The sequence below is a fragment of the Oncorhynchus masou genome, chromosome 9 (assembly GCF_036934945.1).
Source record: "Oncorhynchus masou masou isolate Uvic2021 chromosome 9, UVic_Omas_1.1, whole genome shotgun sequence".
NCBI lineage: Eukaryota > Metazoa > Chordata > Actinopteri > Salmoniformes > Salmonidae > Oncorhynchus > Oncorhynchus masou.
Window position 1 is genome coordinate 44,721,922 of NC_088220.1, and position 19,367 is coordinate 44,741,288.

Below are 19,367 nucleotides of genomic sequence, written 5' to 3' on the forward strand. Positions count from 1 at the left end.
CCAGTCCCTCCTGCAGCAAAGCACACCCATAACATGATGCTGCTACCCCCGTGCTTCACGGTTGGGATGGTGTTCTTCGGCTTTACCTCCTAACATAACGATGGTCATTATGTCCAAACAGTTCTATTTGTGTTTTATCAAACCAGAGGACTTTTCTCCAAAAAGTACGATTTTTGTCTCTATGTGCAGTTGCAAACTGTAGGCTGACTTTTTTAATTGCGGTTTTGGAGCAGTGGCTTCTTCCTTGCTGAGCGGCCTTTCAGGTTATGTTGATATAGGACTCATTTTACTATGGATATAGATACTTTTTTACCCATTTCCTTCAGCATCTTCACAAGGTTCTTTGCTGTTGTTCTGGGATTGATTTGTACTTTTCGCACCAAGGTAAATTAATCTCTAGGAGACAGAACGCATCTCCTTCCTGAGCGGTATGACGCCTGCATGGTCCCTTGGTATTTATACTTGCATACTATTGTTTGTACAATTGAACGTGGTACCTTCAGGCGTTTGGAAATTGCTTCCAAGGATGAACCAGACTTGTGGAGGTCAACAATTTTATTTCTGAGGTCTTGGCTGATTTATTTTGATTTTTCAATGATGTCAAGCAAAGAAGCACTGAGTTTACGTCCACAGGTAAACGTCCAATTGACTCAAATGATGTCAAATAGCCTATCAGAAGCTTCTAAAGCCATGACATAATTTTCTGGATTTTTCCAAGCTGTTTAAAGGCACAGTCAACTTAGTGAATGTAAACTTCTGACCCACTGGAATTGTGATACCGTGAATAAGGCTGTCTGTCAACAATTGTTGGAAAAGTTACTTGTGTCATGCACAAAGTAGATGTCCTAACCAACTTGCCAAAATTATAGTTTGTTAACAAGAAATTTGTGGAGTGGTTGAAAAATGAGTTTTAATGTCTCCAATCTAAGTGTATGTAAACTTCCGACTTCAACTGCAGGTCTTTGTTATGTTGTCCTTCATGGATACAGCCAGGATCGAATCGAAGTGTAGCTCAAGTTGTACATTGTATCTCAAGGCAGATTTTCAAATGGACAAAGAAGAATGATGATGCATTTTCCATTTACTGTAACCTGAAAAGGTTCTCTGGAATTTCCAACTTTTAAAGGAACTGAAAAATGATGGTTTACCACAATATCAAAACAAACTGGAGGTTAAGATCAAGGACAAATGAGTACAAACCCAAAATACTATTTTCAAATTAAATTTGAAGTTGCTGCAGTACTCATATGATGCTGCTTATAGAGTATGTTCACAATATTCCAAGTCAAAAGGGTTGATGCTGTTCACTCATTGTAGCCCACACCACACTAGACTACTACATACGTAGACTTATGCACTTCCTGGACTGACACCTCCACGAGTTCGGTGGGTACAGGAGGCCGAAAAAGGCCCACTGGCGCTCATCATCGGCGCAACATGAACTCATTTCACATGGAGTGTGTGTGTGTGTCAGACTGAGGCTTTTCCACTGTGAAAGCCTTGGTTTCCCCTCTATCTAGCATGTTTTATTAATGTGGCATAGGAATGTCTAGTTTAGAGCTACAGGGTGACTGAAACAAGGGGAGAACAGTCAGAATGACTAAGCCCTCGAGCCAAGCTGGTATTCTCCATAGTGACACTCCCTAGATAGAGTATCTCTGTCTGTTTAAACTCACAGAATGACAGAAACATTTACTCAAAAGTAGTCAGAATAGCAAGGTAATAGCTATAGTAGCCTATAGAAGTGTGTAAATCGAATCCATTGAAGAAGAAGAACAACAAGAAGCCTATGGGTAGTATTATCAGATCAAAATTAATGACACTATAAGTTCTGGCTTTTCGGTTCTATAATGCTTTTGAGCAGGTGTTGAAGAGCTTCACTAAAAGCTACTTTTGTAATGTTTTCAGTAGTGTAAAGTACCTAAGTAAAAATACTTTAAAATAACAATTTAAGTCGTTTTTTGGAGTATCCGTACTTTGATCATTATAATATTTATATTTTTGACAACTTTTACTTCACTACATACTTTTTACTCCATACATTTTCCCTGACACCCAAAAGTTCTCATTACGTTTTGAATGCTTGGAAGGACAGGACAATGGTCAAATTCACACACTTATCGAGAGAACATCCCTGGTCATCCCTACTGCCTCTGATCTGGCAGACTCACTAAACACCAGCGCTTCATTTGTAAAGATGTCCGAGTGTTGGAGTGTGACCCTGGCTATCTGCAAAGAAAATAAAACAATTTAAATGGTGCAATCTGGTTTGCATAATAAGGAACTTTAAATGATTTATACTCATACTTTTGATACTTAAGTATATTTTGGCAATTACATTTACTTACATTGATATTTAACTATATTTAAAACCAAATACTTTTAGACTTTTACTCAAGTGGTATTTTACTGGGTGACTTTCACTTTAGTCATTTTCTAATAAGTTATCTTTACTTTTACTTATACATGAATGTTGGGTACTTTTTCCACCACTGAATGTATTGGGATTTTGCTATACAACAGAGCTTCCATCCGAACTCGTCATTAAACCAGAAAGAGGGAGTGGAGTCTAAGACAAATCTGAATATCTGCTGCTGATGTGCTGTTCGATTCTTTAGAAAACAGTGCCCCCTTGTGCATGACACCACCATTTACAGAAGCAACTTTTTGAACTTCCTATACCACTAAGTAGAATCCCTCCATGGTTCGTGAAGGAATTATATGAGGTCGAAATTGGAAGGTATAGAATGCCTGGAAAACAAAGGGGAGACATGGAATTGTAAAAGGAGGACAACCTAACCAATTGGGTTGGCTTTTAGTGAACAATACTACACTCTCAATGCATTTCTCACTGCAATTAGTTATGAGGAAATTGTATGAATAGACATGGTAGTTGTGCACATCGATATTTCAGGTATTAATATATAATTCTCAATTGTTCATGTTCATATTATGGTCTGCATCTTCGGTGTGGTGTGTGGTGATGAAAGGGCGGTGCGGCTAAACAGGGGGTATTAGAGACTACGGGTGGTCCTGCTGGCGAATTTCCTGGTGCTGAAAACACCTCTGTAATTCAGAAGGTTTCATTACGAAAACTCACGAAGGAGTGCACACTTTGTTACAGTAGGTTTAGTGCATAATAATATGCTGTATCACAAACGCACACTTTTTAAGTAGCCTAGCTGACTCACAAACTAAACCAGTGAAATTAGAAATGAGACTAATTCAATGTTTATCCCCCTGTTTTGCCCTTAGAACCGCCTAAATTGATCAGGGGGATGGACTCTGCAAGGTATCGAAAGCGTTCCACAGGGATGCTGGTGCATGTTGACTCCAATGCTTCCCACAGTCATGTCAAGTTGACTGGATGTCCTTTGGATGGTGAACCATTCTTGATACACACACGAAACTGTTGAGTGTTTTGACACGAACGAGTACGCCTGGCACCCACTACCATACCCCATTCAAAGGCCTTTAAATCTTTTGTCTTGCCTATTCACCCTCTGAATGGCACACATACACAATCCATTTCTCAATTGTCTCAAGGCTTAAAATTGTTTCTTTGGAGCTGTGCTTTGGGTCATTGTCCTGATGTAGGAGGATATTGCCTCCAGTTAAGCGCCGTCCACAGGTCATGGCCAAGTGTTGCAAAATGGAGTGATAGCCTTCATTCTTCAAGATCCCTTTTACCCTGAACAAATCTCCAACTTGACCACCACCAAAGCAACTCCAGACCATCACATTGCCCCCACCATGCTAGACAGATGGCGTCAAGCACGCCACCAGCATCTTTTCATTTTGTCATCGTCTCACGAACGTTCTTCTTTGTGATCCGAACACCTCAAACATAGATTTGTCTGCCCATAAGTTATTTCCAATCTTCCTCTGTCCACTGTCTGTGTTCTTTTGCCCATCTTAATCTTTTATTTGTATTGGCAAGTCTGAGATATGGCTTTTTCTTTGCAACTCTGCCTAGAAGGCCAGCATCCCAGAGTCGCCTCTTCACTGTTGAAGTTGAGACTGGTGTTTTGCGGGTACTATTTAATGAAGCTGCCAGTTGAGGACTTGTGAGGCGTCTGTTCCTCAAACTAGACACTAATGTACTTGTCCTCATGCTCAGTTGTGCACCGGGGCCTCCCACTCTTTCTGTTCTGGTTTGAGCCCGTTTGCGCTGTTCTGTGAAGGGAGTGGTACACAGCGTTGCACGAGATCTTCCGTTTCTTGGCAATTTCTCACATGGAATAGCCTTCATTTCTCAGAACAAGAATAGACTAATGAGTTTCAGAAGAAAGTTCTTTACTTCTGGCCATTTTGAGCCTGTAATCAAACCCACAAATGCTGATGCTCCAGATACTCATCTAGTCTAAAGGAGGCCAGTTGTATTGTTTCTTTAATCAGCACAGCAGTTTTCAGATGTGCTATTATAATTGCAAAAGGGTTTTCTAATTATCAAATAGCTTTTTAAAAGTATAAACTTGGATTAGCTAACACAATGGGCCATTGGAACACAGGAGTGATGGTTGCTGATAATGGGCCTCTGTACACCTATGTAGATATGCCATTTTTTTAAATCACCCATTTCCAGCTACAATAGTGACTTACAACATTAACAATGTCTACACTGTATTTCTGATCAATTTTATGTTATTTTAATGGACAAAAAAAGTGCTTTTCTTTCAAAAACAAGGACATTTCTAAATGATCCCAAACTTTTAAACGGTAGTGTAATTCTGTGTGGGGTACAGAGATGGGCTAGTCATTCCAAAATAATGTTAACCACTATTATAAAAATGAATCGAAAACACAAATCCCATTTTATTTGTCACATACAGGTGTTTAGCAGATGTTATTGCAGGTGTAGCGAAACGATTGTGTTTCTAGCTCCAACATTGCAGTAATATCTAACAAGTAATATCTAACAACACACACAATCTAAAGTAAAGGAATGGAATTAAGAATATAAATACTAACGGGCAATGTCAAAGGTGTCATAAACTAAGATACAATAGAATAGGATAGAATACAGTATATAAATATGAGATGAGTAATGCAAAATATGCAAACATTATTAAAGTGACTAGTGTTCCATTTATTAAAGTAGCCAGTGATTTCAAGTCTATGTATATAGGCAGCGGCCTCTAATGTGCTAGTGATGGCTATTTAACAGTCTGATGGCCTTGAGATAGAAGCTGTTTTTCAGTCTCTCGGTCCCAGCTTTGATGGACCTGTACTGACCTCGCCTTCTGGATGATAGCGGGGTGAACGGGCAGAAGCTTGGGTGGTTGTTGTCCTTGACAGCGCACCACCCTCTGGACAGCCCTGCGGTTATTGCACACATAGTGAGTTCATGCAACCTATTGACATTTTAACCTGTTGATGCTCTGGGGGCGCTATTTAATTTTTGAATGAAAAACGTTCCCGTTTTAAACAAGATATTTTGTCACAAAAAGATGCTCGACTATGCATATAATTGATAGCTTTCGAAAGAAAACACTCTGACGTGTCCAAAACTACCAAGATATTTTCTGTGCGTGCCCTAGAACGTGAGCTTCAGGCAAAACCAAGATGAGACGGCATCCAGGAAATGAGCAGGATTTTTGAGGCTCTGTTTTCCATTGTCTCCTTATATGGCTGTGAATGCGAGAGGAATGAGCCTGCCCTTTCTGTCGTTTCCCCAAGGTGTCTGCAGCATTGTGACGTATTTGTAGGCAGATCATTGGAAGATTGACCATAAGAGACCACATTTACCAGGTGTCCGCCCGGTGTCCTGCGCCGAAATTGGTGCGCAAAACTCAGCTGCCAGTATTTTTCCATGGGATACAGAGAGGAAAGCAAGCTTCCACGAACTGCATATCAATGAAGAGATATGTGAAAAAACACCTTGAGGATTGATTCCAAACAACGTTTGCCATGTTTCGGTCGATATTATGTAGTTAATCCGGAAAAAGTTTTACGTTGTAGGTGACTGAATTTTCGGGTCGTTTCGGTAGCCAGACGCAATGTAGAAAATGGAACGATTTCTCCTACACACAGACGCTTTCAGGAAAAACTGCGCATTTGGTATGTAACTGAGAGTCTCCTCATTGAAAACATCAGAAGCTCTTCAAAGGTAAATGATTTTATTTATTTGGTTATCTGGTTTTTGTGAAAATGTTGCGTGCTAAATGCTACTCAAAATGCTATGCTAGCTTTGCATACTCTTACACAAATTAGTCAATTTCTATGGTTCAAAAGCATATTTTGAAAATCTGAGATGACAGTGTTGTTAAGAAAAGGCTAAGCTTGAGAGCAGACGCATTATTTTCATTTTATTTGCGATTTTCAGAAATCGTTAACGTTGCGTTATGCTAATGAGCCTGAGGCTTTAGTCACGATCCCGGATCCGGGATGGTGAGTTCCAAGACAAATTATTACTCCTGGCCTTATTTAGGCTTACCATAACAGAGGGGTTGAATACTTACTGACTCAAGACATTTCAGATTGCATAATATATTAATATATTTTTACATTTATTTATTATGACTAATAACAAATTCCACTTTGACATTATGGGGTATTGTGTGTAGATTAGTGACACAACATCTTAATTCAATTAATTATTTTAAATTCAGGGTGAAACACAACAAAATACTTTCTGAAGGTGCTGCATCTCTCTGACATGTAGGCGACCTGGTTGTGCTCAATTCAGAATTTTGGAATCGACTCCAATTGAGATGAAATTAAAATTGATTTGGCCACACCCTAGAAGATGTAGAACTTGAATATGAGTTTGAGTGACAGGAAGTCAAATTTAATTCAGCTCAGTCATAGAACATGAGTTTCATTGAGCATCGTGCTTAAAAATAGTCTGTCCTCAGTTGCAACACTCACTACCGCGTTCCAAACTGCCTCTGGAAGCAACGTCAGCAAAATACCTGTTCATCAGGAGCTTCATAAAATGGGTTTTCCCATGGCCGAGCAGCCGCACACAAGCCTAAGATCACCATGTGTAATGCCAAGCGTCAGCTGGAGTGGTGTAAAGCTCACCGCCATTGGACTCTGGAGCAGTGGACTGATGAATCACGCTTCACAGTTAGACGGACGAATCTGGGTTTGGCGGATGCCAGGAGAACGCTACCATGTATAGTGCAAACTGTGAAGTTTGGTTGAGGAGGATTAATGGTCTGGGGCTGTTTTACATAGTTCGGGCTTGGCCACGCAGTTCCAGTGAAAGGAAATCTTAATGCTACAGCTAACAATGACATTCTAGACGATTCCGTGCATCCAACTTTGTGGCAACAATTTGGGGAAGGCCCTTTCCCGTTTCAGCATGACAATACACCTGTGCAGGTCCATACAGAAATGGTTTGTCGAGATCGGTGTGGAAGAACTTGACTGGCCTGCACAGAGCCCTGACCTCAACCCCATCAGACACCTTTGGGATAAACTGAAATGCCGACTGCGAGCCAGGCTTAATTGCCCAACATCAGTGCCTGACCTAACTAACGCTCGTGGCTGAATGGAAGCAAGTCCTGACAGCAATGTTCCAACATCTAGTGGAAAGCCTTCCCAGAATATTTGATTTGATTTTATTAGGATCTCTTTTAGTCCCCATTTGGACTAATCTTCCAAGAGTCCTTAACATTAAAATACAATTTATAATACAAACACACTTTCACATATAACACACTATTACAAACATACATAATACACTAGCATAATGACCCAATAAATACTCAATCTAAAAAAATCTATCTACTATAGGCCCACAACATTTCTATATACTATATTTAAATTGTTTTTAAATAATGTTTAAACTTATATATTGAAAGGTTTCTAGTTTGCTCAGTTAATTTATTCTATTTATTTATTGCTCTAAATCGAAATGTTCTTTTGCCCATTTCTTTTTTCTGTCTGGATAACGCATAGATGGTGGACAATCTATTCCTAGTATTTATGGAATGTCTGTCTCTTACCAACTGAATACCATTGTGAATAGAACTTGGCCGTTTTAAATTATGTATATTATAAAATAAGATAAGCATGTTTTTTTTTCAATTATCTTGTCGATTGATGACCAACCAAGAACACTGTGCATGACTGCAACAGAAGAACCATATCTCCACCTGAAAACAATCCTTGCTGCTTTATTCTGTGCATTCTGCAGCCTCCTAACTTCACTAGATGATGCGTTTCCCCAGACCACCGAACAATAGTAGAGTGGAGGCTGTTATAGCAGCAAAGGGGGAACCAACTCCATTTTAATGCCCATGATTTGGAATGGGATGTTCGAGCAGGTCATGACTTTTGGTCATGGAGTGTATCAATTTCTCTCTGGGAACAATGCTCATATACACCCCTTTAACTTCAGTGCTTTGAATAGCCAATTATATGTCCACCAACCATTTCACTTGTTTGGCTTCTTCTTGAAGACTTTGGGGTCAACTTGAGAGTTAAACTAATTCATTCTGGGAAATGTAGTATTTTCCCGATAATGGACTAAATGTGATTCATGAAATATAATAACTTAGAATATTCATGTTAAGAGTTTGTCTTAACATTTAACATAACATTTAAGTCATTTAGCAGACGCTCTTATCCAGAGCGACTTACAAATTGGTGAATTCACCTTCTGACATCCAGTGGAACAGCCACTTTACAATAGTGCATCTAAATCATTAAGGGGGGGGGGGTGAGAAGGATTACTTATCCTATCCTAGGTATTCCTTGAAGAGGTGGGGTTTCAGGTGTCTCCGGAAGGTGGTGATTGACTCCGCTGTCCTGGCGTCGTGAGGGAGTTTGTTCCACCATTGGGGGGCCAGAGCAGCGAACAGTTTTGACTGGGCTGAGCGGGAACTGTACTTCCTCAATGGTAGGGAGGCGAGCAGGCCAGAGGTGGATGAACGCAGTGCCCTTGCTTGGGTGTAGGGCCTGATCAGAGCCTGGAGGTACTGCGGTGCCGTTCCCCTCACAGCTCCGTAGGCAAGCACCATGGTCTTGTAGCGGATGCGAGCTTCAACTGGAAGCCAGTGGAGAGAGCGGAGGAGCGGGGTGACGTGAGAGAACTTGGGAAGGTTGAACACCAGACGGGCTGCGGCGTTCTGGATGAGTTGTAGGGGTTTAATGGCACAGGCAGGGAGCCCAGCCAACAGCGAGTTGCAGTAATCCAGACGGGAGATGACAAGTGCCTGGATTAGGACCTGCGCCGCTTCCTGTGTGAGGCAGGGTCGTACTCTGCGGATGTTGTAGAGCATGAACCTACAGGAACGGGCCACCGCCATGATGTTGGTTGAGAACGACAGGGTGTTGTCCAGGATCACGCCAAGGTTCTTAGCGCTCTGGGAGGAGGACACAATGGAGTTGTCAACCGTGATGGCGAGATCATGGAACGGGCAGTCCTTCCACGGGAGGAAGAGCAGCTCCGTCTTGCCGAGGTTCAGCTTGAGGTGGTGATCCGTCATCCACACTGATATGTCTGCCAGACATGCAGAGATGCGATTCGCCACCTGGTCATCAGAAGGGGAAAGGAGAAGATTAATTGTGTGTCGTCTGCATAGCAATGATAGGAGAGACCATGTGAGGTTATGACAGAGCCAAGTGACTTGGTGTATAGCGAGAATAGGAGAGGGCCTAGAACAGAGCCCTGGGGGACACCAGTGGTGAGAGCGTGTGGCGAGGAGACAGATTATCGCCACGCCACCTGGTAGGAGCGACCTGTCAGGTAGGACGCAATCCAAGCATGGGCCGCGCCGGAGATGCCCAACTCGGAGAGGGTGGAGAGGAGGATCTGATGGTTCACAGTATCGAGGCAGCCGATAGGTCTAGAAGGATGAGAGCAGAGGAGAGAGAGTTAGCTTTAGCAGTGCGCAGCGCCTCCGTGATGCAGAGAAGAGCAGTCTCAGTTGAATGACTAGTCTTGAAACCTGACTGATTTGGATCAAGAAGGTCATTCTGAGAGAGATAGCGGGAGAGCTGGCCAAGGACGGCACGTTCAAGAGTTTTGGAGAGAAAAGAAAGAAGGGATACTGGTCTGTAGTTGTTGACATCGGAGGGATCGAGTGTAGGTTTTTTCAGAAGGGGTGCAACTCTCGCTCTCTTGAAGACGGAAGGGACGTAGCCAGCGGTCAGGGATGAGTTGATGAGCGAGGTGAGGTAAGGGAGAAGGTCCCCGGAAATGGTCTGGAGGAGAGAGGAGGGGATAGGGTCGAGCGGGCAGGTTGTTGGGCGGCCGGCCGTCACAAGAAGCGAGATTTCATCTGGAGAGAGAGGGGAGAAAGAGGTCAGAGCACAGGGTAGGGCAGTGTGAGCAGAACCAGCGGTGTCGTTTGACTTAGCAAACGAGGATCGGATGTCGTCGACCTTCTTTTCAAAATGGTTGACGAAGTCATCTGCAGAGAGGGAGGAGGGGGGAGGGGGAGGAGGATTCAGGAGGGAGGAGAAGGTGGCAAAGAGCTTCCTAGGGTTAGAGGCAGATGCTTGGAATTTAGAGTGGTAGAAAGTGGCTTTAGCAGCAGAGACAGAGGAGGAAAATGTAGAGAGGAGGGAGTGAAAGGATGCCAGGTCCGCAGGGAGGCGAGTTTTCCTCCATTTCCGCTCGGCTGCCCGGAGCTCTGTTCTGTGAGCTCGCAATGAGTCATCGAGCCACGGAGCGGGAGGGGAGGACCGAGCCGGCCTGGAGGATAGGGGACATAGAGAGTCAAAGGATGCAGAAAGGGAAGAGAGGAGGGTTGAGGAGGCAGAGTCAGGAGAAAGGTTGGAGAAGGTATGAGCAGAGGGAAGAGATGATAGGATGGAAGAGGAAAGAGTAGCGGGGGAGAGAGAGCGAAGGTTGGGACGGCGCGATACCATCCGAGTAGGGGCAGTGTGGGAAGTGTTGGATGAGAGCGAGAGGGAAAAGGATACAAGGTAGTGGTCGGAGACTTGGAGGGGAGTTGCAGTGAGGTTAGTGGAAGAACAGCATCTAGTAAAGATGAGGTCGAGCGTATTGCCTGCCTTGTGAGTAGGGGGAAGGTGAGAGGGTGAGGTCAAAAGAGGAGAGGAGTGGAAAGAAGGAGGCAGAGAGGAATGAGTCAAAGGTAGACGTGGGGAGGTTAAAGTCGCCCAGGACTGTGAGAGGTGAGCCGTCCTCAGGTAAGGAGCTTATCAAGGCATCAAGCTCATTGATGAACTCTCCGAGGGAACCTGGAGGGCGATAAATGATAAGAATGTTAAGCTTGAAAGGGCTGGTAACTGTGACAGCATGGAATTCAAAGGAGGCGATAGATAGATGGGTAAGGGGAGAGAGAGAGAATGACCACTTGGGAGAGATGAGGATCCCGGTGCCACCACCCCGCTGACCAGAAGCTCTCGGGGTGTGCGAGAACACGTGGGCGGACGAAGAGAGAGCAGTAGGAGTAGCAGTGTTATCTGTGGTGATCCATGTTTCCGTCAGTGCCAGGAAGTCGAGGGACTGGAGGGAGGCATAGGCTGAGATGAACTCTGCCTTGTTGGCCGCAGATCGGCAGTTCCAGAGGCTACCGGAGACCAGGAACTCCACGTGGGTCGTGCGCGCTGGGACCACCAGATTAGGGTGGCCGCGGCCACGCAGTGTGGAGCGTTTGTATGGTCTGTGCAGAGAGGAGAGAACAGGGATAGATAGACACATAGTTAACAGGGTACAGAAGAGGCTACGCTAATGCAAAGGAGATTGGAATGACAAGTGGACTACACGTCTCGAATGTTCAGAAAGTTAAGCTTACGTAGCAAGAATCTTATTGACTAAAATGATTGAAATGATACAGTACTGCTGGAGTAGGCTAGCTGGTAGTGGCTGCGATGTTGACACTACACTAATCAAGTCGTTCCGTCGAGTGTAATAGTTTCTACAGTGCTGCTATTCGGGGGCTAGCTGGCTAGCTAGCAAGGTTGATTGCGTTCCGTTACTTTAAAAGAACGACAATAGCTGGCTGGCTAACCTAGAAAATCGCTCTAGGCTACACAATTGTCTTAGATACAAAGACGGCTATGTAGCTAGCTAGCTACGATCAAACAAAACAAACCGTTGTACTGTAATAGTTACTACAGTGCTGCTATTCGGGGGCTAGCTGGCTAGCTACGTTAGAAGAACGACATTAGCTGGCCAGCTAACCTAGAAAATCGCTCTAGACTACACAATTGTCTTAGATACAAAGACGGCTATGTAGCTGGCTAGCTACGATCAAACAAATCAAACCGTTGTACTGTAATGAAGTGAAATGAAAATGTGATACTACCTGTGGAGCGACGCGGAATGTTGACCGGGTAGTTGGAGTTCAATTCGGTAGAGGTTGGCTAGCTGTTGGCTAGCTAGCTAGCAGCATTTCCTACGTTAAGGATGACAAATAGCTGGCTAGCTAACCTCGGTAAATTAAGATAATCACTCTAAGTCTACACACTCTAAACTGCACAATTATCTTGGATACGAAGACAACTATGTAGCTAGCTGACACTACGCTAATCGAGTCGTTCAGTTGAGTGTAATAGTTTCTACAGTGCTAGTGGACAGTGGATGTTAGCTAGCTGCTTAGCTAGCTGCTGGGCAGATACGTTAGGACGACGAAATACGATAATTATGCAATTGTCGTTGATACAAAGACGGCTATGTAGCTGGCTAAGAAGAAATTGCTAAGATTAGACAAATCAAACCGTTGTACTATAACGAAATGTAATGAAAAGTTATACTACCTGCGGACCGAAGTGTAGATGCGACCGCTCGCTCCAACCGGAACCGGAATCTTCAAAATGAATTGTTTCAAAAATAAAATATGAATATAACGACATTTGATCTTTTGTGTACAAGACGTATATTTGTATAGATTTACACAAGATGTATTTGCATTTCATTGAATTTCACTGAATTCAATTATATTTCCTAATTTCAAATTCTGTATCCTGTTTACTACTACAATTCAAATTCAATTCAAAGTCAAGAATTGAATTGGAATTATTGAGCACAGCCCTGGTAGGCAATAAGGGTTCATTTAAAATATTCCTGCAATGTTCAGTAGGCTATGGATTTGGAGTGTTAGAGGGACCTTAATAAAGATAATTGTATTTGTGGGGTACAGAGATTGGGTAGTCATTAGAAAATCCTGTTAACCAGTATTATTGCGCACACAGTGAGTTGTGTAGTTTAGCTTCTATCTGAATACGAAGCTTGCATAGAAAACACAGATCGAGACCCACAAGTTGCTTTGTGGTCCAATTGTGTTCAGATCGGTCAGACCACTTCAGGACATGGTCAGGGAAGCATTGTGTGCAGATTTATTCTCAGTCTGGACGCAATCAGGTTACCGAAAGCGAAAAAAGTTGGCCACGTCATCAGCTCTCCTCCCACAAGTCTCCAGTAAACATGTGTTTTGGGACCGAGAAGCACCGTTTTCATTATAACGGAGGAAATACGTTCCTAGCGTGTGGAGAACGTGTCTGCTGGACTCATAAATGCTAGCCAGCTAGTTAAAATTTAGAAAAAGATTTGTCTAGTTATGCGAACTCGTCTGCAATCGCTTTAGCTACAGTAGTAGCCGCTGCCATCAGCTGTTTCGTTATCATATTTAGCCTATTCCACTGTTTGTAGAACGCATACTGGCGTCTGAATATAGCGCAGGAATGGACAACGTGGAAATGGTGGAAACATTTAAATGTAGACGTAAATGCATGAATTCCATGATCAGAATACAAAAAAATAAAACTGCTCATACTGTCAAGTCTAGAGACGGGAGGAAGAAGCAGCATATTGGAGCCTTCCTTCCACGTGTTGGCGGGTAGTGAGCTACTTCAAACCTTAGCAGTTGCGTTGGCTTCACTCATGTCACAATAGGGAAGATGGAGGAGCATCATGGAACCTTCCTATCCTGTATTGAAATGACGTGAGCATTACAGGGAAGACTGAGCAGCATTTTGGAGCGTTCCTAGCCTGTGTTGATGTCTAATGAGCTACTCGCACCATTAGCGGCCGCATTGGCTTCACTCAGGTCACAACGTCATGACGAGCACACAGGGAGGATGGAGGACGAGTGCGCGGTGAGGAAGGAGCAGCATCTCGGAGCCTTCCTTCCTTGTGCTGATGTGTTGTGAGCTATTTGCACCCTGAGCTGCCGCATTGGCTTCACTTAGGTCATACAGGGAGGAAGGATGCACATGTTGGAGCCTTCCCGCTGCATGAGGGGCTCAGAGACCCTCTATTTAGACTCCGGCTGTCTGTAGTCAACTCATGCATGCTTCTGGATCTCTTCGGCCCTGATGCTGTTCTGCAGCTTGTCGCTTTATAGCAGGTTTGATAAGTGGGCATTGATAAGTCTTCATAACTATTCAAAATAAACGTGAAAAAAGTACAAATAAATATATAATTATTTCTGGCACACACCGCTGTCGGTTATAAAAGTGTGAGAGTTACACATTTCAAGTCACTGCCATGTCTTATTTTGTGCAAACACTAGATGGTGTGTAGGTTAGAGGAAACCTGGAAATGCAGGGGAAAAAAGAGGTTTAAATGCACTATGAATTGATAACTTTTGTATTATTTATTGATTTCCCAGCTTCATACAAACTGGATGTTGAGGCATAAACATAGTACATTTCAACAAAAATATAACCAATATTTACAATTATTGTATTAAAAATACAAAAAACAACAACAACCGAAACATACTCCACCGATTGTCTTTTTAAAAGACATACAGGTCAAAGTAGTAGAAGAAAGTATGAGAAATCACCAGCTAAATGTACACTTCTCACTTGACATCACACATCAAAACGGAGTAGCAGTTCTACCTACTACAATTATCTTTATGCTTGTACAATGTTGTGCAACGTCTTTGTTTTTCCAAATAGGCCTTGGCCTGCTAATATCCACATGATCTTCAGAGCTGAAAGAGTGAATGATGATGCGTGTCACCATTGTATTAAAACGCATGATTGACAATCTATCGGCGGCCATGAAAATAATAAAAATGGACAGAAATAGTGTAGTAACAGCCAACAGTGAAAAACACAGCACTTGTTTTTTTCCCCTTCTCCTTCTCAGTCTATTGTTTCTAACTACTGATCAATGTGATCAGCACAACTCAGTGAAAAGAAAAACTAAAAAGTGACACTAATTCTGATTGGCAGCCTTCAAAGTGAATTCTTTCATCTTGGTAACTTCCCCACCGGAGTCAAAACAAACATATTCAATAATTTTCTTCAGTCAATTGCGATGGTGTTAAGAAATGGTGGAAAACAGGTTGCTCTATGCTTAGCATTGCCTGGTAATATACAAATCCATTGATCTTGATGCCTGTAACAGCGGAGGACTTTTCGATGAAGAGGAGGATGTTGCCGATGGCAAGGTAGGAGAGGTGTATTCTAGTTCAGTCTAAAAAATTAACTGTCCAGTGTTTCGTTTCCAGATCTCTATGAAATATGACCTATAATAATTACACTGAGTGAAATTGTTTTCCTTTCCACAACAAAAAAAGAAAAGCAGCTTGTTGTTGTTGGAATGGTGTGGGCGTATACCTGTCATAAAACATATTCATGCAAGTAGACCGCTGATTGGCCAGCACATCATTCTCTATGATGAAATAGCAAGCATTCTTTTAAATGGTTTGATATGTTTACAACAACAAAAAAGTGTTTTTCTCCAATTAATGTTTGGCGACAAATACGAGGATAGGATGAGTCAACAATATTTGGGCATGAGTTAACAGAATAGGAAGTATTTAAAGTTAGATTTCCACTGGACAGTTACTTTAAATGGTTGACAGAACCCAGGGAAAGCGTTTGGTTATGCAGCACCGCTGAAAGGCATGAGACTCCATTCACCTGTATAGGATTTAAGCCTTGACATGCCTTTGGGGTGTATAACTAAAAACACGTTCCCAGAGGTGGTTGATTTGCCAATCGGGTATAAAAAGCCTTTGTGCTTATCTTTTAACATCACAACCCATTAGGGACAAGACTAAGCTAAGAAAATCTCCTGTAGTTGTCCTTTAAAATGTTGTCTAAATACAGAATTAATATAAGTCACCAGATGACCTAGGTTAAAACATGGATATCAAATAGCCAGATTGACTCCCTAGTTGGGTCACTGCTATGATCCACACAACCTGCCACATATCGTATATGACCTAGAACTGAAGATGTGGCTGGCCATATCGGAAATAGACAAGATATCCAGGTCAGGGTTAGGAATGGAGGGTTGCACTAAAACCTAAAGTTGTACTGAGAAGTGCTGAAGCCAGACTTGCCCAGTGTGTGTCAGAACATTAGATTATGAAACGTGCATGTTGGTCCCCCCAAATGATATATTGGTCAGCCCAACTTATTTCTCTCACTGTGACTGTCCAGGTAGCAGTGGGGGTTGAGCCACCATTAGGATATGTGAATGACAAGATAATACTGTAATTGTGGAATAAAACTCTTAAGATTGACAGATCTGTTTTTCAGAGTCCACACAGGGATATGAGACTTGGGTATAGCCACTTTTACCCCCTCCCCCCGAGTGCAATAGTTCTGGAAAGAAGACCTCTAGAAACCTAGAAGAAAGTTCAAAAATTGATCAAATGTTTGTTTTTTCCCTCCATCGTCATTGTCCATTTTGTTCTCGTTTTATAAAGTAGAAAATTAAAAAGTGCAGACAAAGCTTCACGTCATGATACTGTGTGTGTAAAGCGAGGTGGGGTTGAGATACGGGGTTAGTCTTGGAAAGCTGTTCCATGACAGCTGTGTGTGTGTGTGTGTGTACGCGGTTGCCGCACGTAGCCGTTATTTTAGCCGACTTGTTTTTCTTTTTTCCCCCAAAGTGCCAGGCATTTTGTGTCTTTCTTTTTCCATCTCTCCATCTTCTTCTTCACAGTATTTTTTTTTTTGCATGCAGGGTCATTCAACCCCCCATGATGCTTTAAGGCGAGGGGGGGGGGATACGAGCAGAGGAGTCCACCAATGACGGAGAGTCCGGAAGAGGAGGCAGGCAGGCACGTACTGGATTGATCTGTCCATCAATCAATCAATCAAGTCAGTCTCTCTTGTTCCGCGCCCATGGAAGGGACTTCAAGTCACTGCAAAGGACATCCAGCAGAAGACCGTTCTCAGACTGCTGATACCTGCTCATCCTCTGGCGAGAGAGAAAGAGAAACAAAAATATATATATATATAAGTCCTGTAAAAGCATCACAGAAGCAGAAACCCCCACAAAAAACATCACTAACTGTCCTCTATGTGAACTTACCGTATCATAACAACTATCCAAACTGAACAATATGCATATTGGCTACAAACAGCAATGTTAAGTGCAAAAAGTGTGAAAAACACTGCCAGGGATGGAGATGCATGTGTGCAAGCATCGTCAACACAACCGTGCCCGCAGATGAATGCCATTCGACACTACTTGTGACGTGAGAGACAGTAGAGAGAGTGAGGAGCAAAATGTCGCTAATGCCTGGTGAGCTTGGTAAGCTTTGGTCCAAGCATGATGACTTCATGCACATGAGATGCCATGGTGGGTTTGTGCTAGCCTGGTCCGAGATCTGTTTGTGCCGTTTTGACATCTCCTCAATGCCAACTCCTATGGGGAATGAGCAAGACGGCACAAACAAATTTGGGACCGGACTAGGTTTGTGGTGGATATGGGGGGTAGTGGTTCAAGTCCGTGTTGTTCCTGGTGGGCATGCAGGTTATTGTTGGTATAAATCAGTCATTTACCTCAGCCTGAGGGGGACCTGCCCTGTAACCCGTACACTCATCTCATGGCCTGGTTGTCTCTGGTGTTGTGTGTGCCACTGTCTTCCTCAGAGCGACTAGTTTGGGAGACAAGGACTCACCCTCCTCTTCCTCCTCAGGCTCTTCCTCCTCGCCTGGCGAGCGGGTGCGGTGGAGCCCTTGGCGCTTGGCATGTTGTTGGGCCTGGTGGTGGTGATGGGAGTCAGGCGACTGGGTGACCATGCGCGAGCGCTGCAGGGCCGTGGTGTAATCGGGCGGGCGGCGGCCGGAGTGGGCCGGTGCTGTGGGCGGTGACTGCGTCTGCCCTTCGCTGAAGTCAGAGATTGTCAGGGCAGTGTAGCCCGGCGGGGTTGGAGGGGGCTCACGGTACCGGCTCTCCTTTCGCGCTGAAGGGGGGGTGAAAGATGGTGGAGTTAATTGGAATTAATACTTTATGCATCTGTGCCACACACACCTCCCAGAAAATGTGTTGGCATGGAGATCTTCACGTGGACATGAGTCAGCTGACATGTACTTCGCTCCAAAGATGCATGCAAATCGTAAAAGGCATGAATGCATACATATGTGAGGAAGGTTTGGTATTTTCAGAACATTCTAAAAATCAGCCCTTTCACCACGAAACTGTTTATTTGTTAAGGAACAGGTATGGACACCATAACATTAAATGTTTATTTGTTGAGGAACAGGAACATTCACCTATGAGGGCAACTAAACCCATCCATCAACAGAACAGACAAGGTTCAGTGGTCAACTCACTGATAAGGCCCTTGTTTCCGGCAGTGATGGGTGATGGCGTAGGCCTTCCGTGCTGCTTGGCCTCGTCGGACCCCATCGATGTGATACTACTCGTCTCCGGGTCGGTGTTCACATCCTTCCCGCCTCGCCGTTTAATCGTGCCCGTGTCGCCCTCGGAGTCCTCGCCCCAGTACGCCGCAGAGGAAGATGAAGAGGCTGATGCCCAGCTACCTCTAGCCTGGGACGCCCACAGTCCAGCGGGGCCCCCTAGTAATGCTTCAGGCCCCCCGGGTGGGTGGACACCAATGCTCCCGCCGATGACACCCCCCGGTCCGAAGGCCAGGGTCTCCCAGCTACGCCCCTGCTGCATGGTCTGGATGTTGTCATGGGAGCCCGAGGAGCAAGAGGTCCAGGAGCCACGGCCGCTATCGGCGGCATCCAGGGAGACACGGTCCCCTTGGTCCTGGGTCAACTCCTCTGAGCTGGGGGAGGAGAGCACCATGGCGCAGGCATACAGGCCCCGGCAGTCCTGCATGGACGAGTAGGAACTGTATGGGAAGGGGATAAGAGACAAGCTACACCTTTATAATTGTTTCTCCATTCATCGACAACACAGTGGACAGGTAGAGAAATAAAGGGCAGGGATGAGAAATCTTCAGTTTTCAACTTTTGAAATTAAACTCATCACTGTAACTGTAAAATAGCAGCATTGATTCATACCCGAGGCTGTACTGATCAGGGTCGGTCGTAGCCCTCCTCTCCAGACGCACTCCTCCAGCGTGGGGGTCTCCCACCCCTCCTGAGTGCCTGAGCCCCCTCCTCTCCTCCTGGGCCATGTCGAAGGAGGAGTTGCTGACCAGGCTGGAGCGCGACGAAATCTCGCTGTGACCCGAGTCCGAGTAGGTGTCTCCCGTTCTTGGGTAGCCTGGAGAGAG

The 19,367-nt window shown here is 44.1% G+C and overlaps 1 protein-coding gene across 3 annotated transcripts in view; it reads right to left on the reverse strand.

Annotated features, from left to right (window-relative positions):
• Positions 1–14,489: 14,489 nt before the first annotated feature.
• Positions 14,490–19,367, reverse strand: part of LOC135546031 (rap guanine nucleotide exchange factor 2-like) — a 33,690-nt gene continuing 28,812 nt past the window's right edge. For 2 of the 3 annotated variants that reach the window (XM_064974106.1, XM_064974107.1), the window contains exons 23-26: positions 19,153–19,357; positions 18,454–18,980; positions 17,799–18,083; positions 14,490–17,092 (exon numbers count right to left, since the gene is read on the reverse strand). In XM_064974106.1, the coding sequence (XP_064830178.1) occupies positions 17,067–17,092; positions 17,799–18,083; positions 18,454–18,980; positions 19,153–19,357 (1,043 nt within the window). In that variant the 3' untranslated portion in view covers positions 14,490–17,066. Of the gene's footprint in view, positions 17,093–17,679; positions 18,084–18,453; positions 18,981–19,152; positions 19,358–19,367 lie in introns of all 3 variants that reach the window. The other variant, XM_064974108.1, reaches the window with a different exon arrangement.